General features: G+C 36.7%; 1 protein-coding gene across 3 annotated transcripts in view; it reads right to left on the bottom strand.

Moving 5' to 3' along the window:
• The window catches only part of macrod2 (mono-ADP ribosylhydrolase 2), a 601,684-nt gene that overhangs the window by 20,485 nt on the left and 555,210 nt on the right, over nucleotides 1-25,989 (bottom strand). For 2 of the 3 annotated variants that reach the window (XM_067386581.1, XM_067386582.1), the window contains 4 exons: nucleotides 25,239-25,295; nucleotides 14,704-14,769; nucleotides 10,206-10,301; nucleotides 8,105-8,179 (listed from right to left, as the gene is read on the bottom strand). In XM_067386581.1, coding sequence (XP_067242682.1) covers nucleotides 8,105-8,179; nucleotides 10,206-10,301; nucleotides 14,704-14,769; nucleotides 25,239-25,295 — 294 coding nt within the window. Of the gene's footprint in view, nucleotides 1-8,104; nucleotides 8,180-10,205; nucleotides 10,302-14,703; nucleotides 14,770-25,238; nucleotides 25,296-25,778; nucleotides 25,836-25,989 lie in introns of all 3 variants that reach the window. The other variant, XM_067386580.1, reaches the window with a different exon arrangement.

Raw genomic sequence — 25,989 nt, 5'->3', positions numbered from 1 at the left:
CCAAATACAAACATGTAAATGTAAATATTAAAAACACCACACAGACATATAAACAACGTTAAAAACTTGACTTTCACCACAGGGGGACTTTAATGTTTTTCAAATTTTCATATTTGTGTGTCATATTTTCATAAACTTAAATGAGAGTTAATATTATTATTATCATTATTGCCAATAATAATAATTATTATTATATTTTTTATTATTATTACCAACTGTAACAACAACAATAATAATGATAAATTATTCTTCACAGTAAAACTGACTAAAATGAGTGAATATGATGATAAAATACTGACTTAATTTCATTTATTTTATCAAATAACACTATGTTGACTAAAACAAAAACTGAACTGAATGAACTGTGGAGCTTAGTTCATTCAACTGCTTCTGTTAATGCCACTATAGCTACAGCTCCGGGGAGGCTACAATTGCACAAACTATGGCCGCTAAAGTGCATGTTGTTCTTGTCTTTGTGTTATTTAATCTGCTCTGCTCCAAAGCAAAGTGTGAGGACAGTTTTGGGGCAGTATGAAGACACAGTGCAAGAATATTTGCATTTATGCAGAGAATTTGGCTAATACCAGGCTCTTTCAAGGACTGCTGTGATATATGAGCCCAGGGCAATAGCTAATTGTGCTGTGATAAGCCCTAGCCACAGGCTGACAGAAGCTCTCTGAGCTTTGCTTTCACCTCCACAATCTCCCCAGCACACAAACAGAACAAGGGAAGTCACATTTAAACATCCAATTAAAAAGGCAGTTGCCTCCACGTGTCTCTCCACCATATAAAGTCTCTATGGATGGCGGATCAGAGGAGCAACCCAACAGGGGTGCATCGAGAGGAAAGTCACAATGGAGAGAGGAAGTGTGACCTCGCTCAAATGATTCTACCAGAAACAGATTACTTGAGTGGTCAACACCTCCTATTTCACACAACAGGAAGATCACAATTAGGAGAGTAGTGTTGGGACTTTGAAACTAATTATAATTTGCTACATAATCATGCTGAATTTGCTACATAAAAAATGCTACGTTAAAATTTGCTTGCATGCTAAACTAGCTTATATTTGAAACCTGCCATTGTGAACTGCAAATATTGTTGACTTTTATGATAAACTGCATATACTGCTAAATGCATTAGGGTACAAACCTTTACATATATTCTGGGGGTGTAACAGTACATGTATTCATCCTGTATGGTTCGGACGCCACGGTTCGATTCATACAGTCACATGACGAATACAGTCAGTCACAGGTGAGCCCACACTTCAATCCAGAAGGGGGTGTGCACTGTAATGCAACGCTGTTTGCTACCAGTAAAAAGCGCAGGAGAAGAAGAAGAAGAAGAAGAAGAAGAAGAAGAAGAAGAAGAAGAAGAAGAAGAAGAAGAAGAAGAAGAAGAAGAGATGAACATGTTTACATGTAATCTCTCAACCAGTGTTTACTTTGCGGAAAGATATCAATAGAACAGCTTGATTATCATATCTCACGTAGAATTATATTTACCTCAGGCATTTAGTGTCAACACAGCATGTTAGTTCACTAGAGAAATAAACTTTAGAGAGGAGCATTTCGAATATATGCACTATATTAGCCTATTCATTATATTTACTTGACCTGTTGGCAATGTCTTGATTATTTAATGTGTTTAAACAAATTTGTCATGAAAACAAGTCATGTCAGCCACTGTGTAAATAATTATATTTCAAAAATGAATTGGAGTAGAAAATTACATTTATAATTAGACTTAGAAGTTAATGCAAAACCTGCCTTATGTGAAATTTACATGTTTGTGTGTGTGTGTGTGTGTGTGTGTTGATTATTATATCTAAAAATAAATAGCAACTGAATTTAATAATTTGGGCTCTGTTGTTAATTCTAACCTTTAATATTATAGTAATGTAAGTAAGGGCTCTCTATATAGTTTACAGTATTAGCTAAGATAGATTTTTTTTTCTATCCTTAAGAAAATTTTAATTTAAATTAAATTTATATAAAAAAAACAAAAACAACAAAAAAAACACACAGTTTAATAATAACAAGAAAGCAATTTTATGTTTAGTTTTCTCCCCCCACTGTATCGAACCCGTAGCGAACCGTGACTTCAAAACCGAGGTATATACCGAACCATCATGTTTATGTAGTTGCACCCCTAATATTTTTTCATATTCTGGCACAAAAAGTGTGATTTTTTTTTTTTTTTAATGAATGAATTATCTAAATTAGTGCGACAGCATTAAACATGAGCAGGCAAGTTCAAGCTAAATACAGAATAAAAGAAAAATTAAATATAAAGACAAAAACAGTATAATCTAACTATCAATTCACCTCATTTTGTTTTTTGTTATCAAATTATTTTGATTTATTATTGTAATCATAAACACAATGGTTAGTAGCACAAATTATTTTACCATTTACTGCATTTTGTTATTTTTACAGTGATTCACACATTCACAGAAAAAAAGAAGCTTACTTTCATGTTGCAACATAAGGTAAATAAAAAGAATACTTTTTTTTATTATTAATCAGTTCATTTACATGAACTGTCTGAACAAACTGATTCAACAGAATGAATCTGACTTGCAAAAGAATGTAACAAATCCTGCAGTGCTTTGTCTCATGACACTGCCACTCAGTGGAAAAGGCAGGTCATTACTGGAAAAGCTACACTATTATAAAACTAGCTTTGTCACACTGCTAAAAAATAAATATAGCTGCAGGGGACAAGACTGGGGGAAAATGAGAATAGGTAACCAAATAATAAATAAAAAATGTAAAAAGTTGTCTGATGATGACTAAATATTAGCAGTTGTTAAAAGTGGCTGCCTTTGTTGTTCGGTGGGTTTTACTGAACCGAGAAGCTAGAAATGTGCAGGGCTTCAACACAAGCAACAGATGGTCATAGAGGATACTGTTGGGTTTCTGCCTCAGAGCCACATTCACCAGGACTAGGATGGCATCACTATCACAGTCTCGAAAACTTGGCTGCAATCAATAGTTAATACACAAGGAACAAAAACCCAGCAGATCCAAACCCGGGCAACGTTACATGGAGATTCCTATGGGTGTAGCTTGAAGAAGTAAACAAATAAATAAGTGAGCATAGCACTTAAATAAACAATGATTTCTTTTGATGATTTCTTGAATAAATAGAAATTCTTTTTGGAGAGGCGGAAGAATGGGTACGAGAATGGGTGCCGTGTGATCTCACTCTGAAAGATGTGAGACAGGAAATGATGAATATTGACTGATATCCAAGAGTTAAGCTGGCAAACTACTCCATTTTAGCCTCACCATGACATCCGACAGAAAACAAAGGGTTGAAGAGAGTAAAAGAACAAGTAAAAAAAAAAGTGTCCAAAATGAAACAAATCTGAACTGTCTTCCTCTCGCTGAGAAACACTGATTGCCCACTGTGCTCGAGAACGAGAGACAACGGGAGCGAAAGCATGTTCTGCCTCTCTTTCCATTTTGTCTTCTCTCAAGTTTTTTCCCCCCTCACACAACATTGGCTTCAATGATCTCAAAACAGATCTGAAACAACTACTACACAAAATAACTTAGCTACACAAGCTCGATTTCATGTGACTCCAGAACAATATAGCAGCAATAAAGCAACTCTTTATAATGAGCTGCATAAATAATAACACTTCCAGTTCAATGGAACAGATATATGAAGGTCACTCTGACAAGTATATACACAGTAATGTGTTTGCCAAGTATTTGCATTCACGTTTGTGTTAAGAATGTCTCAGTACAAATTGTGGCTTAATGTGACACTTTATTGATATTAAATACATATGAAAAATTATTATTCTATAATAGGGGTGTAACAATTTATCGTGTCGCAATACAAAAATGCAACTACGTATTGTGTATAGTTCACTCAAAATGAAAATTACTGTGTAGGAAAAAGAGTTTTAGTGTCAGTACTACATTGAACTACTATATATGGGTGAAGTGAATAACACTGATAATCTCTTCATCGTGGCACCTGTTGGTGAACATTTTGTCCTCAAAGTTGATGTGTTAGAAGCAGGAGAAATGGGCAAGCGTAGGGATTTGATCGAGTTTGACAAGGGCCAAATTGTGATGGCAAGATAACTGGGTCAGAGCATCTCCAAAACTGCAGCTCTTTTGGGGTGTTCCTGGTCTGCAGTGGTCAGTATCCATCAAAAGTGCTCCAAGAAAGGAACAGTGGTAAACCGGCGACAGGGTCATGGCAGGGTTATCCGACAAAAGAGCTACTGTAGCTCAAATTGCTCAAGAAGTAGAAAGCTGATAGAAAGGTGTCAGAATACACAGTGCATCACAGTTTGTTGCGTATGGGGCTGCATAGCTGCAGACCAGTCAGGGTGCCCATGCTGACCCCTGTCCACTGCTGAAAGTGCCAACAGTGGGCATGTGAGCATCAGAACTGGACCACGGAGCAATGGAAGAAGGTGGCCTGGTCTGATGAATCATGTTTTCTTTTATATCATGTGGATGGCCGCTTACCTGGGGAACACATGGAACCAGGATTCACTATGGGAAGAAAGCAAGCTGGCGGAGGCAGTGTGATGCTTTGGGCAATGTTCTGCTGGGAAACCTGTTACTTTGACACGTACCACCTACCTAAGCATTGTTGCAGACCATGTACACCCTTTCATGGAAACAGTATTCCCCAGTGGCTGTGGCCTCTTTCAGCAGGATAATGTGCCCTGCCACAAAACAAAAATGGTTCAGGAATGGTTTGAGGAGCACAACAATGAGTTTGAGGTGTTGACTTGGCCTCCAAATTCCCCAGATCTCAATCCAATCGAGCATCTGTGGGATGTGCTGAACAAACAAGTCCAATCGATGGAGACACCACTTCACAACTTACAGAACATAAAGGATCTGCTGCTATCATCTTGGTGCCAGATACCACAGCACACCTTCAGGGGTCTAGTGGAGTCCATGCCTCGACGGGTCGGGGCTGTTTTGGCAGCAAAAGTGGGACCAACACAATATTAGGAAAGTGGCCATAATGTTATGCCTGGTCGGTGTATAAATATAATATTGAATATAATGTATAATAATGCAATGGGGGAATATTTGTGGGTCCTGATAATGCCAAATGTCTTATGTTACCAGTAAAAAGTGGCCTACATTATTTTAAATATATCTAGTCAGTGAAAGAGTCAAGCAAGCATATTAGCCTAAAATAATTCTGTATTTTCAGCTTCAGAATCATGAATATTTTTATTCCAGTGTCACCATTGTTCAGTGCATTGGGTTACCAGCACCAAGTCCAAGCCTATTCATTTCCACTCCCAATATAATACCAAATTTAGCATTTTAATCAACACTTCATTTTTTGTTAACCTTTTACCATATGTCTTGGGGTATCGCAATAATATTGTATTGTGAGTTTAGTATTGTGATATTTTTCAAATCATGACATGAGGGTATCGTTACACCCCTAGTATATAACAACCAACAACCAATGGACTGACACAAATAAGCAAAATGCCAGGCCTGTAAAATAAAAAAAAAGTGCCCTTGAAGTGCTGATTACAGCATTAGTTGTATTATTAAGTACATTTCAATTTTGTTTATGGTGGTTAAGCATCATCATTTTAAAAAAAAAAAAAAAAAAAAAAAAAAAACTTAAGTACCAAATGCGATAAGCATGGTTTGTAATTGGGTTCATTAATTTGTACTAACTATTACTATAAACTATAACTATAATTAACTATAAAATATACACTTTAAGTGAGAAACATCACAAAGATGCACTACAGTTTTCTCAATGTACGAAATAAGGACACATATAAATGCAGAAAGAGACTTATTGTGTATATTATATTATATTATATTATATTATATTATATTATATTATATATTATATTATATTATATTATATTATATTATACTGTATTATATTATATTATATTATATTATGATAGGCAAAATAATTGATTATAAACAATATTATATCACAATTTGAATACATTTTGTTTAACATGCTGCAAATCAGCTTCAACTTCCACCCTCTTTATCGACCAGCACATCTCTTGTTTGTGGCTCACAGCTTTGCACTACACACAAAACACAAACTCCCTTTCTCCCACCAATCCTAAACAGACAGAAGCAACTGACACAGCACAAGGGATTCTTAAGCTTTCCAAAAACAACATTCTTCTTAAGATGACTTCCACCGATCTAAGATCCACCTGCTCTCCAACCATCATGTGCGACATGTGGTTGATTCACATTATCACAGCAATATCATATTTAATCAGGCAAAATAAGTCTTGCGATTTGCAAGATGTAATCAAAAAATGACATGCAGAAACAGGCCAAACCTCGGTTGGTGTTACAGAGTGAAAACCCCCTCCTTCATCAGGCAGACAGTGAGAGATGAGGAGACAAACTCTGATTGGATTCAGAGCCACTGAGGCTCAGCAGCCGTAGCAGTAAATCTCACCTGCATGCAGGCAAAGAGGCGATATCGACTCCCACTGCAGGAGCCGCAATCCACCACGGCCGAAAAAACGCCCTCCATTAGCAAAGCCAGACTTATTCATAGGTGCCTTCAGGCTAAGAGACCTTTATTTAATTTATGAATCTTTCGCAAAGTTATCAAATCAATCACACAGGGCCTGTTCAGGGGAAAGGCATGTGAACAAGTTGGACGTGTGATTCACTTTGAATACAATTTCAAAACGTACAGGTACTAAAAGTCTAGGTACTGATACAGACAACAAAACAAGTCTTTCGAGCAGAGGGCTCCTTATTTGTTTCAATGTAAGTCAGTCATTTAGTAGATGCTTTTATTCAGAACCCATGCCCATGCTTACACATGCAACCATTAGACTTCATAAGTTACACAAGCTGACACACCTGCTTAAAATTGGCAGCAGTGCTCTAATGACCATGTGCCAAAAGGAATGCACTCAGCTGAGGTGTTATGGAAGGCTGTTTGTGTGTGAACGTGAGCGTGTGTTTGTTAAAAGCACCGTATGGTGGGGTGACGAGCTTGGCTTTATCCTCTTAAATATGTTGTATCGATCTCACCTTCTCCGTGTTGAACATCTGGTACTGGCGTGTTTGTGTGAGTGTGTGTGTATTAGTCTGTCGCTTGTGTCTAAATGGGAATCGTTACCCATTATCTGTGTACATAACACTTTAGTCAAGTTTTGTGTGCACAAATAGTGGATATAATTGAATGAATGTGTGAACATGTTGAATGTGTAAACATCTATACTACTGTTTGTATGTCCGGTTATGTATAGAATTGCTTTCTATAAAGACATAATGTCGGACTTTCACTTACCATGAACAAGGTACAAAATAGGGATGTAGTTTTTTCAACAAATGGTCAGTGATAGAAATTCTTATCATTCAAAAACAGGAGGTCAGATATTATATTTTCCATTCATTTTCATTTGAGACATTTTTTGCAAAGCTGTTACCAAAATTTGTATTAATACCATTTAAAACCCTGATTTTCTGGAAATAAATATTAAATAAACCATTTATTAAAATAACGAATAAATATATCATATATAATAAATTACATTATATATCTAAAATAGTAATATATTATATATGTAATATTTATAATACATTAATATATTTTATATACAAATAAACAAATATATAATTAAATGTAATAAAATAATAAAGAAATAAAATATAATAATATATTAAATATTATATTATTATATTTTATTAATATATAATAATATTCACATAATTAATATAATAAATAAAATTAGTTTTAATTAAGCTTTATATATATATATATAAAATATATATATATATAATATATATATATATATATATATATATATATATATATATATATACACACACACACACACACACACACACACACACACACACACACACACACACACACACACACACACACAATACACTTTCAATTTCAATATACTTTCAAATAAATAAATATTACATTTATTCATTATCATTTATAAAACATCTCAACTAGTTCTTTGGGATTTGGCCTCTAAAGCTTTAAAGAAAGAATTGGAACATGTGACAAGTACACATGGAATGCGCCACGTACATCTCTCTCCCTTTCTTGAATTAGGTGATGATACTGGTCTTACCTTCCATCTGTTTTCCAGCTTCACCAGTCTGGCCTGTTTGCATCTTCTTTCCTGGGCTATCCTCTTTCTTGTCCCCTTGACAGAATGAGACAGATTAACATATTAACGGATAAAAAAGACAATACTAATCCAATAACATTGTCCTTTCCGACTTGCTCACTTCTCAAAAAGCTCCATTCATAATTCATCCAGTTCAGAATTACCGTCCCTTTATTTCCTTATTCAAATCCGGCAGCCGGTGAGATTACAGTTATCATTTTTAATAATGGGGCTCTGAGACAAATTTGAAGCCCTGCCCTCGAGAGTGAGGGGAGGACAGCCTCATCTGAGGCTAAGTAATCGATCAAGGAAATGGCAAAAGGAGAGAGCGGGCCTTGATGATGCTCATCTGTTGCCTAAGGTGGCGCGCGCACACACACGGACGCACGCACGCACACACAAACACACACGGACGCACACACACACACAGCATATTTACTATCAGCTAAATGCAGGAGAAGTGCATTAGACTACTTGATCTCCTGTATGAAACATTAAAAACACGACAGCTGTTTCTTCTGCCCTCTCGTACTGCTTCAAATGGCTGACAGCTTTCTGACAGTGTATACCTGTGAGAAAACACTACACTGTTTTTGTTTTCAGCTTTAAATTGTCTGCATTTAACAAGGCTGTGTGGTTACAGATAGCAGGCTTGTATTAAGACATCAGCGCTTTGTGTTTGGCGAGTTTCAAAAAAAAAAAAAAAAAAAAAAACCCTAACAAAACGGTTAAACAAAAATGTCAGATTTGAAAACCTGTAATGGCTTTACTAATAGGATTTTCATGACAAATTGAGAGATTAGGAAATTCCTTGGCATTCAAGCTGCAAACGAGCCATCCCAGCAGAATCTTCTTAGTATATGAAGTGCATAGAAAACAATTAATCAATACACAATCAAAAAACAAACAAAAAAACAAACAACAACAACAACAACAAAAACATTATTTTTGAGAGGGAAAAATCAGCTGTCACACCTTTGATGACAAGAATTTAGCTTTCCAAGCTCTCAATTCCTTTACAGGAAGCCAGTAATGCTTACTGAATGTCATTATGAATGTAGTTACATTAGATAACAAAAGTTCATGTAAAACAGCATTTTTTTTTTTAAAAAAGGCTCCACTTTAAGCATTTTTTAACAAATCATTTTAAATTATAAAAGAACAGATATACAGTATTAAAAATTGAGATCAAATTTCCAGAATTCAGACTTAGAATTCAGAAATGTCCATGGGTAAAGTGTGACCTATACCTCTAGTTACTCTGATTTTATTTTTATCAACTAAATAACAGCTGTTTAAAGAAAAGTCAATGTTTTAGAAAAGGACAATCATTTGTTTGCAGACAACACAAGATTTAATATTTTGTATCTAATGACCTTTATTTTTAAGTGTGCAAATAAGTTATAGGCCACTGTACTGCCATTCCCATAAACACAATTCCTTCATAAAGCGAGCAAATCACGCTCTATCCATTAGACATTCACTGATAGACTTTTGTCATTATGAACTAATTTCATTTACCAACTTCTCAGCTTTCCTTTGATCAGTGTCGTTATGGTTATCAAGTTGCACATGCCGGAAAACTTTCTGCATCTAATTAAACTTTCAGTGAATTTTGAGCAATTTCACTTGTAACTATCTATAAATCATTACTGGTCTTATCAGTGAGAGGAATAACCAGATCCACAATATAAAAACCTTAGGCAATGTTGTAGAAGTACAATGTTGGAGCCATTATTAGTATGCAAAACTATCAGATTTTACCAGTCGCGCTAATCATTATATATAAATGCTTTGATTATACACATTTAAGTCAGTGTTTATACTTTTCGGAGGAATCAAACTACAAATGGCTATTTTATAATAATCTCCTGCTATTAAGCTAGATAATATAAAGTATTATATCATAAAATATATGCATCACCTTTAACTCTAGTTTTATGCATGTCTGTGCCTTTTTTGCCTTATAAAAAAGCTCTTATTTTCTGTAATCTGTATGTATTGACATGTTTCTTCCACATCCCATGGGGAAAAACAGTATGTCAGTGATGTGTAATCTCACCTGCAGCTTGTGGATCATATCCCTTGTCTTCTTTCTTCTCCTTCTCTTTTTCTCTCTCGGGTTCAGGTTTCTTCTTTGCTTTTGGACTCACCTCCACTAAAAGACAAACAAATAAATAACATGTATCAGGGAAATGTCAATGTCAATATCAGTAAAAAAGAGAACACATTACAGAGTCTGAAACAAAAGAAATATGAACAATATCACAGTGTATTGAGTTACTTATATGGGGTAATGCATCATGGGTTATTACTAACCCATCTCAATATGTCCTACTTCCAGTTGAACACAACAGTCAGAAGTACTCAAGAATTATTGTGTTTTTCTATTATTATCAAAACATTTGCTGGATTTCTGTTATTAGCATTCTACTATCTCACAAACTGCATCATTACACATTTTAAAGGTGCATTTACGGCATTTTGGAATTACTGTAATGATTCTGACTGTAAAAAGCCTTCACGTACTTGTAGAACCTGTAACTTCAACATGTAAACTTGTAATTTTCTGAGAGCTACGACTTGTACCACCTGACTACAGCAGATTTAATGTTTGTTCGACTTGAAGCAGTGCTGTGCCGACTGATTAGTGTATGACATCAAAGTACCGCTTTATTTATGTAATTACGACATAGTGTGAATGCAGTATTATATAGTATTGACATTCTTACAATGAGAAACCAAGTCATTGTGGAAACTGAATGCAAATGTTCAGTCCTTCACCCTCTCTCTCATTCAAGGAATTGCTGTAGGCGTTTAATTGATCAGGGATGGCTGAGAAAACTCCCAGCATCTGGGAGACCGAGACCCTTTCTCTGGTACTCGACTGGAAGCAGCAGATGTTTTTCTCTCTCTCTGTGTGTGTGTTTTGTGGAATTGCATGTATGTCACTGATCATGACTTAAGCCTCTGATTAGTCCATGTCCTTTCAGGTGCACTCAGGGTTTGAACATGAGAATGTGAGTGTATGATCTGTTTCTGTGTGTGAGTTACTTAAGGAATGACGATTAAGCCTTGGTGTCTTATGGGTGGTTGCTATGGGGAATCATACCGGTTTGGCTAGCTTGTCGATACTTTATAAAGATTACATTGGTTTGAAATTGATTAGAAACTGACCATAATTGACATCGTTCAATGAACTTTACTCAAGTTACCTGTTGCTTTAGTGGGCTTTAGTCTGCTTTTAGTGAGCAGGACTGCATTACGAGAGAGCGATGAAGAAACAGAGAAATGCGAAAAATGTTTGTAATTAAAAGAGGTGCATCTTCTGTCGTGTGGACATTTTCATTTTAACAAATAAAGTATATTAGAGCTAAAAACACTCCACTTTCAGCAGTCCTTTTAACACAAAAGCTTAGGCTTGTGTTAGGCTTGTACAAGCTTGTATTCTTCTTAGGAACCAATGTGAAATCATTAAAAAATAATTAAACCTGGTAAAATTGCAAGAATCACAATAAAAATTTGTTTAAATTGTCATATTATGGTTTCTTCTGTTGCTTTTGATATTTCTTTTGTTCTTAATAAGAGACATTATTTGTTTGTTTTTAAACCAATTAGACATAATGCTTTTACTAAAATTCAAAGGTTTGAGGTCGGCAAGATTTTCAATGTGTCTGAAAAAAGATTCTTATGTTCACCAAGGCTGAATTTATTTAATCAAAAATACAGTAAAACAGTAATACTATGAAATATTATTACATTTTAAAATAGTTTTCTATTTTAATATACTTTAAAGCTGCAGTCCGGCATTTTTCCTCTTTGTCGCCATCCCTGTTTGAAACCTGCAAATGCAGTCATATGCGGAAATATTATCACAGCTCATCAGTGCGGATGAATCTAAAGCTTGCTGTCAGTCAGCACACCGGTGTGGATACTGTACTTTGGAATTACAGATTCTATGTCCTGAAGTATGACCAAAGTAGGAATTTTTACTGGAAAATGTCATCTGAACAAGTAAGTAACATGTCTGCCACTTTTGTTCTGACCAACTGAGGGGGAAAGCAATAAATCGCGCTGCCAATGTTGATTAAATCTCACAATCACTTGGCTCATATAGCATCAAACCGTGCAAATTATTATTGTTGTTATACTTTGTGCTCAAATTGTTAATGTTAAAAACATCAGCATTGTGTGACTATGTATTTAGTGTGTATTAGAGTTACCTGTAGATTTCAATTTCTGTAGCCACTCTGCAGTTCGAAGTCTTTTGCTTTTTGACTATGGCTGAATCTCCAGTTGTCACTGATGATTGTCATTTGGAACTTTCTGGATTATTATCCACCATCAAAATGATAAATTTAATTATTTCAGCTGCTGTGAGAACAGACTATAAATGATCCGTTACAAGCATCATCCTCACATGATAAAGCCGACTAGCCTGGACTCCTTTCTGTTTACAGACGTGACGTAATGACGCACAGACGAACTGCTGCATGCTCAAATTTCCTGTGGAAATCCACCAGGTCACTCTTATTATAAAACATTATTACAAGCTTACAGTTGTGAATCGAGCTAAGGTTAGGAGATGGCTGGATATGTACTTGCTCAAAAATTGATTTTGGATCATTTTAAAGCTGTACGGACTGCAGCTTTAAAAAATGGCAAAGCTGAATTTTTTTACAGCCATAATTCCAATCTTCAGCATCACATGATCCTTCAGAAAATATTTCATTCAGAAATATGGTGATTCGCTGCTCAAGAAACATTTATTACAAACACTATATATAATTATAGACTTTTGGAACAACTTAAAATTCTTCACTTGCACTGTAAAAAAATTAAAGTTGAGAAAAGTTTAAGGCAACCAGCTAGAGGAGATTTTTGAGTTTTTTTTAACTTGTTGTTGTAAAACAAGTTCAATTTACAAGTTAAGAAAACTCCTGAAGTTGGTTGCCTTAAACTTTTACGTTTTCTCAACTTTTTACAGTGTACATTTGATCAATTTAAAGCATCCTTGCTGAAGTTTTTTTAAAACTGACCTTACTGACCTGAAACTTTTGCATTGTAGTGTAGCCAATAAAATAATATTATACTACAATTTTAATCTTTATTTGAACAGCCAACCTATCAAAAAGAAACAAATGGTTACAGCTCAAGGCCCCTTGGGCTTAGGTTTTTTTCATGTTTTATACTCAATCATATAACAAATGTGATGCTTGAGCTAGCAGATCACTATACTCACTAAAATGGCTGAGGAGTGTGCAATAAGATTTAATAACTGTGTACTTTTTTGGGATGAAATATTGGTGCACCAGCCCTCAGATTAACTTGATGAGTTCTAAATGATGGTTTTAATGGCGAGGAAATAGGCGACCCATTGCTCAAGACCGAGCGGTATTAAGCCGCCACTTTGGGGTGAACTGGAGCAGCTGTTTCAGCCTAATGCCTTTAATTTGTGTTTAGGTCCCTCTCCATCCCATCTCACCCCTCTCTCTTTTAAAAGGAATGGAGAGTCAGAGTATCCATCTGTGCGGTTCCAGCTAACACCTGTGTCTGCTCTGGAGTGGGATACAAGGCCGCAAAAGACATCAATTTTGCCCTCGCCCACACACACATACACACTACATCAGATGAAAGACACAAAACAGGATTTAATGCACACGTGTCCGCCCTGACTCCATCTGCGTGGAAAGCGTTTGAAGTCGCAGTTCAGAGGGACACAGACATGCGTTCACATAATCAATGGAGGAGTGGGAAGTGTGTGGGGTTGTTTGGCTGTTTGTGTGAGGCTCATTTCGCACCACCTGGGCAATATGGAGCCCTCGAGGCCATCGTCCTTCACTTACAGAAACCGAGACTCATGCAGTGTCCAACAGGAAAGTAAGACTTATATCACCCACACACACACACTCGTAACTGCAGCTCTAATAATCAGCTGCCCAAGGACTCTTGATCTCACTGCATCCCAAGAGGAGTCCAGATTGCTCACTTTATTGCTAATTTTTTTAAGTGAATCTATTTCTGTGGTGTGAGAAAGCAGATTTTTCGCATTTTAAACCCAAGATGTCAACACTGTTTTATTATTTACTGTCAGTGGTGCAGGTTTTATTTTAATATGAAAATGATATTTACATCATTTTAAACCACAGGAGGTAACAAACATTGTGGGTAGGGCTGAAATATTGCACATATGCGTATTGTGAAAGGTGTGTACTGGTTATGTCATTTTTTCTTTTTAAATACACTTTAATATATTCACTGTGTATTTGTACTGTATTTTGGATAAAACAAATGACGTAAACATAAAAAATTCTTTCAAAGCCATTAAAAAATCTTACCAACACCAAACATTTTAATCAGTAGCGTATACTAATACATTTTTAATATGTTGTTCATAGATTAAAATTAACCTAAATTAATAAAATCATTGTTAGGTAATGACACCTTATGCATTAACTATATTGTAAAGTGTTACTTAAATATGACATAATATAATGAGCCAAAGTTTTTGCTACCAACCAAAAGCTGGAGCAAGATTTGGGAGCAGGCAGATGTGTTACCTTTATGGTCTTCCTTTGCAGACATTTTGTCCTCCTGGACCACGGTTTCGTCATCACGACTGTCAGCTTAGAAAACAAACAAAAAGAAAAAAAAACCATGATATTATCCCAAGAGACCCACATGCACCTCAGAATGATACAAAAACAGACACCAAGGCAGAGACAACAATATGGGTGCCATTCATTTTCAAGATAAATAGTTTATTTTCGCATGCTTGGTTTGCTTTTCCTGCTGAAATGAGATGTATTCAGGTAGGGTATGAATTTTATTCTTGAGGTTGTATGTAAAACAGCTCCTGTATGGAGGTAACTCTTTATCAGTAGGATTTGATTCTGTTTGCACACACCTATAGAGGAGCCATGACATTATAACCATCTGCCTAATACACTGTATGTTGTTGGTCATCCGCGTGCTGCCAAAACAGCACAAACCCCAGTTTTTCTGAATCCACATTCAAAGTCTCCTCTTTCTGACCTACCCATTTCAGGTACTGGGGTTCTTCTAATGAGCTAATGAGTTGAATTAGCTGTGTTTGATAGGGAGAAACACAAAACGTGCAGTGTTGGGCGTCCTCCAGGTTGCAAGGTGAAGCTGCCGTGGATCGAACTTGTTGGTCCAGCACATCCTACAGATTGGATTGAGATATGGGGAATTTGGAGGACAGGGAAACACCTTTAACTCTACATCATGTTCTTCAAACCATTCCTGAACAATGTGTGCAGTGTGGCAGAGTGCATTATCCTGCTGAAAGAGGCCACTTCCACCAGGGAACACCATTGTCATGAAGGGGTGTACCTGGTCTGCAACAATGTTCAGGTAAGTGGCACATCTCAAATTTACATCCAAATGAATGGCTGGACCCAGTGTTTCCTAGCAGAACATTGCTCAGAGCATCACACTCCCACCACCGGCTTGTCATTGTCCCACACTGCATCCTGGTGTGTCACTTCCGCAAGTAAACGGCAGACACGTGCACAGCTGTCTAAGTGATATAAAAGAAAACGGGACTCAATGGACCAGGAAACCTTCAAGGTCCATTTCCAACGCTCGCGTGCCCATTGTAGGTGGGTTCGACGGTGGACGGGTGTCATCATGGGCACTCTGATTGGTCTGCAGCAACACAGCCCCATACGTAGCAAACTTATTGTTTGCTTACAATCTAATCTACCCAGACCTTAATATGTGCCTTGTTAGGAGATGAACAACAATATTCACATCACCTGTGACTGGTCATAATGTTTTGGCTCATCAGTGTATATGTATATATAATTGTTTTCAATGTACAAGGAGTACTGGAATGAGGCAAAGACCTTTTTTTTTTTTTTTTTTTTTTTTTTTAATAAATCAAATGTAAATTTACGTCCCAGTTTACATAACATAAAATAAAAGAAAAAAAAAAGTATGCATTTTTATATTTATTTTTTATATTATTATTAAAATAATAAATAAAGGCAGTAACAATTTAGACAATATATTTTATTTGTGAAATGATGTTCAGCTGTTTTTTTTTAATAGTCAACTTATTTTCGGATCATGAGTCATCAAGCTCAAGAAGATGTACCCTAATTTCACCAAGCCAAAACAGTCATCATATTTTTAGGCCATTTGAAGATTGATTTGACGTGACAAAAAGTGGTGATATCTAAGTGGGTGAGAAGTTTACTTTCATTTGATTTTGTCTTCCCATTTATTTATTTTATTAATTCAGACTGAATTCGCAAATGCGAACGTGCACGAAAAATAGTGGCGGGATTTATCACACAAACCAATCATATCCAATCATAGCGCAAAAGAGGCATCGCCTCCTCTCATGTGACTTTCCCCCATTCATTTTTATTTACTCCCCACCACATGCTTAGGGAGTCTGTTAAAACTCAATGGGCTCAGGAGAGGCAAGAGAGACGAGGCCTCCCACTGTAACTTTACCCGCGAGTGTCGCTGTTGAACAGTGTTGCTATAGAAAACAAGTGATTTATACATGGTTTAATGTCACATTTAGTTTTATTTTTGTAATATGGATTATTTTCTCATCCAATTTTTTTTGAAGAGGCCTCCTTGGAGGAAATTATTCCAATATACACATAAAATACATAGAACATTCATTCACAAAAGTGGAAAAACCATACAAAGGCATCTTTACATGCTGGTCTGCACTCATAGTGGAATGATTCATGCGTCGCAGGTGCTCGGGACTCAGGTAAATTCAGATTTAGCCTCTGTCTCTGCACAATCTCTAGCTCCATCTCACCTGGTCTTAAAAACCTCACTTCTCCAGGGAACACAATTGCAAGTATCTTTGGCTCTTTGGGATTGCTCCAAGCAGAACATTTGCTTTGCCTCTTCTGCCTGGCGAGACTACTATTAATAATGCTCATAGCTACAGTCATCAATGCTGGTAGAGGGAAAAGTAAATCAAAAGTTGGCAATAAGGATGTCAAAAACACTGGTACTTCGGTACCCGATCGATACTCCCAACTCAAAACAAAACAGCGGCTTATGAGTGTGCAAATGCGATTCAGAGCTCTGCAGTCAAAGTGACATTAAGTGCAAGCTCAACATTAGCCATGCAGAGACAAGCTGTGGCTGGTTTTGTCCTCAGGGTTTGAACGTAAAGTTTCTATCACGCTACATGAATACCCAGAGGGAGCCGGGCCAGCGCCTCTGAGAGTATGTGTGTGTGTACAAGCGATCTGGTGAATCATTTCAGCATGTGCAGTGGTGTGTGTCTGTTGGTGCACATGTTCTGATGTCTGTCTGTGTACGTTCGTGTGGATTGGAGCGAGGTGTCTCATTAAACAGATGCACCCCCAAACACACACATACACGCACACGAGCGTCACGGTAATAACTGTATCTGACAGCCGCTCTCCCTGTCCGTAATGAGACAAGTTCAAGGACAACAGAGCCAATCCAGATCCTTCAGTGAATGGGTACAGCGTGACACGTGAAGCGTAAAGACTGTGGAGAGACCCAGTGAATTTTCTTGCTCACTAACATGCAGACTGCAGATCTATGCATACTGAACCATACAGGCAGATCTAGTTTGCATATTTACTGATTCTTATTGTTCTTGACTACTGGATATTATGAAAAATCAGGGAGTATATAGTGGTCTGAAAGTAAACTTTTGGAAACATATATATATGAATGAACATCAGACATCAAACCAAATGGCATCTGCAAACAAATGCTGCAAACAAGTTTTTTTTTCACAGCTAACTTTACCTTTCAGAGCCATTTTTGGATGTGTCAAGTGCAGCAGAACGTGTCCAAATATTTATCTCACTTTAATATTTAAACCCCTAGAAACTTATTTTTGTGAAATGATGCACAAAAAACATGCTGTATTTATTAAAATTGTTTCATATTTTGTTATCTAATCACTTTCACAAATTTTTGAGTGTTTCTTAAGTGTTCAAGGTTTAATGAGCACTTTGTGGGTGAGCATCATCCCATTGGTGCTCAGTGGATCTTGTAAAATTTGGATCCAGACTAAAATTTAAGAAAAAGAGAATGAAGAAAAAACCTTCTGGCTTCTGTCTATCCATCAACTCATTATTATGGGATTCCTCTGAAATCAAAAAAGAGAAAAACTTAATGAAAAGATTTGTGTCTTTCTTCTTAAATCCCATTCCTAAAAAACAACAAGCAAGGGAAATCTTTTTCTTGCCCTTTCATCACACTGCAGTGGCTAATCCTATATTAAAGATGAGAGGATGATTGTTATCTAATCACTCCTGCTGCTGGCAAGCAGAAATGAAACCACAAATTCATCTGTGAAGAGGAACAGGAAAGACTCCAGCTCATGTTTGATTATCAAACAAGTCTTTTTCTTAATGGATAACTGAGGATGAGAAACTTTGATTTTGATATTAAAAACTGATATTACAGTATCACAGATTATTTAATCCCATCTTCAATATAGTTAGTGAAGTTTCAACTCGTGAAGCTGTTTGGTTCTGGTTCAGGTGTTAAATTTGTTCTGAATACAACAAGCCAATCAGCAAGTAAAATAAATCATGAAGTTCAGACAAATTGCTGTTGCTCTTAAGTTGCAGTGACAAAATGATAACATAAGCTAAATAGTAGGATAACAAGGCACGGGTACATTTTTAATGTGACGTGTCTTTCAGAAGAGACCAGCACTGAAGTAAATATGCAGATCTGCTCTTCTTGCTAGTAAACAATAACTCCTCAGAAATGTTTCTGTCTCAGGGTAAAGTAGAATTACTTTAGCTATAAATGATCATACACGAAAGGCCTACCTGTCTGGCTTATCATATTTTCATCAAAAAAAACAAAAAAAAACAACATAAAAAATCATAGATCAACACAGATGTATTTACTGTAAACATATTAAAAATATTCTGTCACAAACAAAACAACAGAAAAAAGCAATGCAAAACACAAGAAAAAAACAAAACAAAAAAGTAGAAAAACAAACAGAATCAAACAAAAACAATCTAAACACAAAACAGAAAAAACATGAAAACACAAAGTAGAAAAAAGCAAACCAAAACCAAACAGAATAAACAATAAACTACAGAAAATCTAAACAAAACACACACACACACACATACAAAAACACAACAAAAACAAGGGGAAAAAACAACCAAAACAGAACAACAACAAAAAAAAGAATATAACTCACACGCACACACAAAATGCTACTACAGTATCATAACCCCAGTACACTGATAGGCATGTTAAATTGCTATTTGGCATATTTATCTTCCCTCAAGATCCTTGATAAAGTAGCCCACACATTTGTCTTGAGGAACGTTGCCCTGCTATGGTCATGTTTTACATTAAATATTTATAATAGCTCTGGCATCGCTGCGCTAATTTTGCACTTTCTGAATATCTGTAGACTCCACAGAGTGCAGTCCCAACGGACAGCTAAAAAGATCTCAGCACACCCCACACAGAACTCCCATGAGCCCGCTGCAGTGTGTCCCATGGGCTTACATGAAAGCGTTTATCCCAGGTGGATTTAATTTTGTCACTTTAATTTTAGTCACTTTAGTCCTCTAAACCTGACATCTCCTTCTACCTCTCTCCTCTCTTCAGTGATGTCCTGATACTCTCCCATATTCTTTCTTTCTTTAACCCAGATAGGGTTTAGGATGAATTGGAAAACGAAGACCCTGGCACAAATGATCCGCTGTGCTTGACAATGACCATTACACTACTGACATAATTGGAATTTTTAACAAGCTGGTGTGAGAAGCAATTTTCAAATGTCTGAGCAATTTGTTTTCTCACCACATGCTCTTAAAAGAAGAAGAAGAAGACAGAAAACAAACACAATATGCCAAAAGATATGACAGACCTTCAAAAAAGGTACCATGATTTGTTGTTAGTCTTGCCTCTAGTGGAGCTGTCAATCAAATTCTGCTTCATACCCACTGGAACTTCTAGACTTCATCCTCAATATTGATAAACCAATAACTGCAGATTATGATGTAGTGACATTTTATTCATTTAGAGGGCAAAGGTCTTTTCTCCATAGGCTGGAGCTCAATGTTTTGCCCTCCATATGAATTATTATGTGGGAGGAGGTTAGTCCTCCTGTGGACTGTATGGTTATTAGTACTTTGAGGACATAACTTAAAAATGCTGAATGCGCAGGAAGGATGGAAGGTATTAAGGCATATTCAAATAAACGTGAACCCACTACAATGTGCGTGGGGTTAAGGCATAGAATCTCTTCTTGCTAAAAAGGATGACATGCACCATTGTCTTTGATGGTATTCTTGTGAGGAACATGAAGATAAATTGGATCCTGAAATACTAAGATGATAAATCTTCTCAGTTTCAATGCGAGGTCACATGGTCACCACGTACACCAGTGAGGGATGTTGTGTATAACCTGGAGAGAAAGCCAAATTATTCTGAGAGACGAGAGCTGAAATGAGTCATGCACGCTTTCACGATGGCCTCTTTCACATGGGAAGTACTTAAAGCAAAGAATGCAAAGTTAAAGTAGTTAAAGGTGAAAGGTTTAGAAGTTTCAAAATATGAGTAAGCTATTTTCTTGATTTTAAAATTATGTCAGCAGTTTTATTATCTTTGCCTGCAAGAGAGACACTGAAATAACCCAGTAGGAAGTAATCACATCCATCAAAAATGACTTCTTGTCTATTACACATCCAATCAACAAAAACTAAGGCAAGCAAAGACATGAAGCCTGAGTACAAACTTTAGAGGGACAGAAAAAATATTTGAGGCTGTGAAAATGAGAATTTGGTGTTGTTAATTTATGATTTTATGAGGCTAATATGACGAATAAGGATATGAACCCCATTGCAGCAACCCAGCAGTGAGTCATTCCACCAGCAGATGGCAGTAGTGTAACAGAGTTCAAATGACAGCCACACATGCATAAATAAATGCACACGTTTAGGAGGAGGACGCTCGCTTGCATACAAGCTGAAGAGCTTCTGTGAGCTATCTAAAAAATATTTCTAATACCATACATTTACAGTCACATTACTATGGATCTGTAATCATACGGAATCGAATAGCAGAAGACTCAGAACACTTCCTCCTTTCACACGGTGGGGAATTCTCTTTCCTGTCAGTTAGGCCCTCTTAACACAGTTCATGGTGAAGAAAACCGGCACCATGAAAAATGTATGAGATATGAGAGAGAAAGGTGAGTGAGAGTGTCACAATCAACAGATGCTGCTCAGCAGCCTAGAATCTACCTTCTCTCTCTCTCACTGTGTGTGTGTGTGTGTGTGTTGGCTTCCACTTTTAAGAGCTGCACGTATCTTATGCGGTGGAGAGTCTTTTGATTCAGTGTCTCGCTCTCTGCCAGGGTCACGAGCTTAACGGCCGTGTTTCCAGCTGTGCAAAACGGTGGACTTGGAGACACTTGAGCCACTATCTACAATATACAATTGTAATGCCGCCCACCCTCGATACGAATACATCATTGAAGCTTCCTGTCGCTTGACCCCTCCCGCTCTGCACTTCTTCCCATTCTCTTGTTATTGTTCTTTTTTTTTTTTTTTTTTCCTCAAAAACACACACATTCTATCTTTCTTTCTGTCAAACACATTTGGTTAATATATTTTTTTGTTTGTTTTGTTTTTTTATTGCCAAAACATTGAGAAGAAATGATGTACAAGAAATGATGTAAAATACAGTATGTTCAAGTACGGTAAAATAATATTAGTGCAAATGGGGTAAAAGGCAATAAAATATATATATATGAAAAATACAACTGATACAAAATAAAATAAAATAAAAATACAAGTAGCAGCAAATATTTATTGCACTCTTTTTTAAAATGGCTGCTTACTCCTGTGCAACAAAAATGTATTATATTCATTATTATATTATATTATTCATTTATATTATATTCTAAAATTACAATAGAGTAAAATAAATAAAAAATAAAATACAAACATTAGATCAAAACAATGCAAAATAAAATAAAGTATCAACATGGCAGTCTACATGTACAGTGTAAAAAAAACTTTTTCAGTTAAAATAAACAAAAAAAAAACATGCAAAAAAGAAAATATTATGAGGGGTTTTTTTTACAGCGTGGAGAATTTAAACAGATTTTTATTAAGCTACTGATTCTGTATCTCACATGAGGGTATTATTTTAAACATATTTTTTCAAAAACGCTATTCATTTCTTCAGGGATAAATCTTTTTTTAATAAGGGAATAATACAGAGAGCACCTTTAAAGACTTAATTTAAAGGTTAAGCTAAAAGAGAATAAGACTAAAATTGCTATGAGCATGAGTTTATTGATGTAGATATTATCTCTTTCTTTCCTCCACAGACGTCTCCACACACTCTCCTTTTCTCTCCCTCTCCAAACATGCCCCCTCTGCCTTCTACATCTGCTGAGTACACAGTTAACAGCTCGACCTGATGCTCCGCGTCCTGATTCGCCCATCTAACCTGTCACCTCCTAATCTCTGAAATGCGGCATGACACACACGCTAAACACACACTCGCTCACCTCACAGGCCATCTGAAAATGCTCAGTCCGGTTCTGTGAACAATCCTTCTCATTTCTCTGCACACCGATCCCCCCATGTATGGATTTCATGTGGATTACATCACAAATCACTTTATCCCCCAAGAACTCTGTCAAGAAGTCTAGTCTCTCCACCCAAGCAGCTCGCCAGCTCTATTAGGCCACAACCCGGCGCTGATAGGTCGGATCGAAAGGATCGCTGCCGCCGTGCTTCTGCGTGTCTTCGCTAACTGAGACTAAACCCGCCAGCTGCAGCTAATGCCCTCGGAAACCCTTTCAGTTTATCTGTCTCGCAACCAGAAACCTCTGAGATTCACACATTCTTTTGCTGTGAAGGAAGGCAAGTGGGAGCTTATCTGGAATAAGTTACTGTTTTCCTTTACACTCCTCACAGGTAACCCGTTGAGGATCACGGAGAGAGTTCCAGATCAGTGCTTTCGGGGCCAGTTGTCCCCTGAGCATGTGAATGTATGAAGTGCTGCTTTAGGGAGAACAGCACTAATGTTTCTCTGTCATTAACGGGCTGTCTAAAAGGCCCTCTTGCTCTAACCTCAGTTAGAGAGCATCCCCTCAGGGAGAGTACTGAATGTGTAATACAAAGCAATATCCCACCACGGCTGTATATCAACTTCCCCTGTTCATGAAAAACAAAGTTGCGGCCGGCGGGAATCCGATAGGTTAGTCGCTGCTGCTAGCTCTGGCACTAGGGCAATGTGCAGGAAAAGCTCATTTTCCATGAATCAAAAAAAGATTTCAAAAACGTATTTAATGTGCCGCCGCACCTTGTTCTCTGAATGACGCCGCGTTAGAGCTAGTGCATTTGATGTTGGCGACAGCACTAGAGGAGGACGGCTGTGGCTAACACCTGTGGATAAATCATAGACTATGCGGCTTTAACACGCTTTGTTCTGCTCCTCACTGCCTTGTAACAAACGTCGTTGTTTGAGCTTAACTTCTGCAGAGATAGCTTTAAAGTTGACGCCATCCTGTGAAGGTTAAACAAGAGGGTTTGTGACTGGATTAGTTCCCATTAAGATAAGAGTTCAAATATGCTAGAAGTTATGAAGGCAGTGACTCAAAATACTGTCTGAATTTGTGAACTTTGCATAGACATACCCTTACAAACACTTACAGTTTCTGGCAAAATATGTTAAAGGGATAGTTCACTCAAAAATGAAAATTTGATGTTTATCTGCTTACCCCCAGGGCATCCAAGATGTAGGTGACTTTTTTTCTTCAGTCAAACGCAAATTATGATTTTTAACTGCAACCGTTGCCATCTGTCAGTCAAATAATAGCAGTGATTGGGAACTTGAACAATAAGAGTCGAAAAAACTTCCATAGACAAGTCCAAATTAAACCCTGCGGCTCGTGACGGCACACTGATGTCCTAAGACACAAAACGATCAGTTTGTGCAAGAAGCCGAACAGTATTTATATAATTTTTTACCTCTAATACACCACTATGTCCAACTCCGTTCAGCTTCCGGTTAGTGAGGTCTGATCGCGCTCTGACAACGGAAGTGATGTCTTGCACTCATTGAAGTATATGGGCGAGACATCACTTCCGTCAGCAGAGCGGGTTTTTTGACCTCACTAACAGGAAGCTGAACGAAGTTGGACATAGTGGTGTATTAGAGGTAAAAAATAATATCAATACTGTTCGTTTTCTCACACAAACCGATCGTTTCGTGTCTTAGGACATCAATGTGTCGTCACAAGCCGCAGGGTTTAATTTGGATTTGTCTACGTTTTATTTACCGTTACAGTAGAAGTTCCCATCCACTGCTATAATTTGACTGACAGACAGCAGCGGTTGCAGTTAAAAATCATAATTTGCGTTCGACTGAAGAAACAAATTCACCTACATCTTGGATGTACTGGGGGTAAGCAGATAAACATCAAATTTTCATTTTTGGGTGAACTATCCCTTTAACTTTTAAAAAAAAAATGATGATGGTAAAGTAGTGTCAGTATTTTGGCAGACACTATGGTAAATGTTTGTAAGGGTAGACCTGGAATAAGTTTGCTATTTAGAAGGACAAAATATGGTAGGTTGTTGTTTGCTAAAGTATCGGTTTACTGAAAAAAATGACTTCATTCTTTGTGCTGCATATTGAAGAGAGATATCAGCCTGGGGAAATTTCCCCAAAGACATCAGTGCTGCCTGCTTTAATATTAAAGAAAGAAAGCAAGAAAAAACACTATCTCCAACCCTCTGGCTTTAAGACAAATGGAGAAACTGTGGTGTTAATAGCCTGCTACCCCCCTTCAGTATACGAATTTAATTATCTTTGGTCCATCTTATTGAGAAGCAAGTAATTGTTTCAGTGCTACACAACCAAAGAGGCTGAAACGGCAGAATTCGAAAGCTAATGGCTCCTTAAACAGGTTTCCACACCCTGACAGAACATCCCGAACATCATCTTCGTCTGATTTTTCCTCAACAGTGCTTGGAAGAAGGGAATGCTGGGTGATACGGACTTTGACAGCTGAACATATCTCAAAAGAACAGAGATTTTCTCATACCTTTTTTATCAGCACCATCGTCATCATCTTCCCCTCCTTCCATGGGCTGCGTGTTGCCTGTCAAAAATCATCATACAACTTTAATCCAAAAACTAGATTTTTTCACACTTAAAAAAAATAATAAAAATAAAATAAAAATGTGTATTTGTCCCCCCCCCAAAAAAAACATACCACTCATGAGAACTTGTCAGGCCATTACCAATGTGTTCGGATAAATAAAATATAATAAAATAAAACAAAACAAAGAAGATTAAAATAAAATAAATTACAATATGTGTATCTCTCTCTCTCAAAAAAAAAAAAAAAAAAAAAAAAAAAAAAAAATACCACTCATGAGAACTTGCCAGGCCATTACCAATGTGTTCTGATAAAATAAAATAAAATAAAATAAAATAAAATAAAATAAAATAAAATAAAATAAAATAAAATAAAATAAAATAAAATAAAATAATCCTCAACAATGCTTGGAAGAAGGGAATGCTGGCTGATATGGACTTTGACAACTGGACTTATCTCAAAAGAACAGAGATTTTCTCATACCTTTTTTATCAGTACCCTCGTCATCATCTTCCCCTCCTTCCATGGGCTGCGTGTTACCTGTCAAAAATCATACATCACTTATGAGAACTTTAATCCAAAAACTAGATTTTTTTTACACTTAAATATACACAAAAATAATAAATATAAAATAAAAATGTGTATTAGTACAGAGCCCCTGAAGGGACCATTGCAAAAATAAAAAATATACAGA

Source organism: Chanodichthys erythropterus, chromosome 5 (genome assembly GCF_024489055.1).
Source record: "Chanodichthys erythropterus isolate Z2021 chromosome 5, ASM2448905v1, whole genome shotgun sequence".
Lineage (NCBI taxonomy): Eukaryota > Metazoa > Chordata > Actinopteri > Cypriniformes > Xenocyprididae > Chanodichthys > Chanodichthys erythropterus.
The sequence above is the reverse complement of the archived record's forward strand: the minus strand, read 5'-3'. Positions and strand labels throughout refer to the sequence as shown.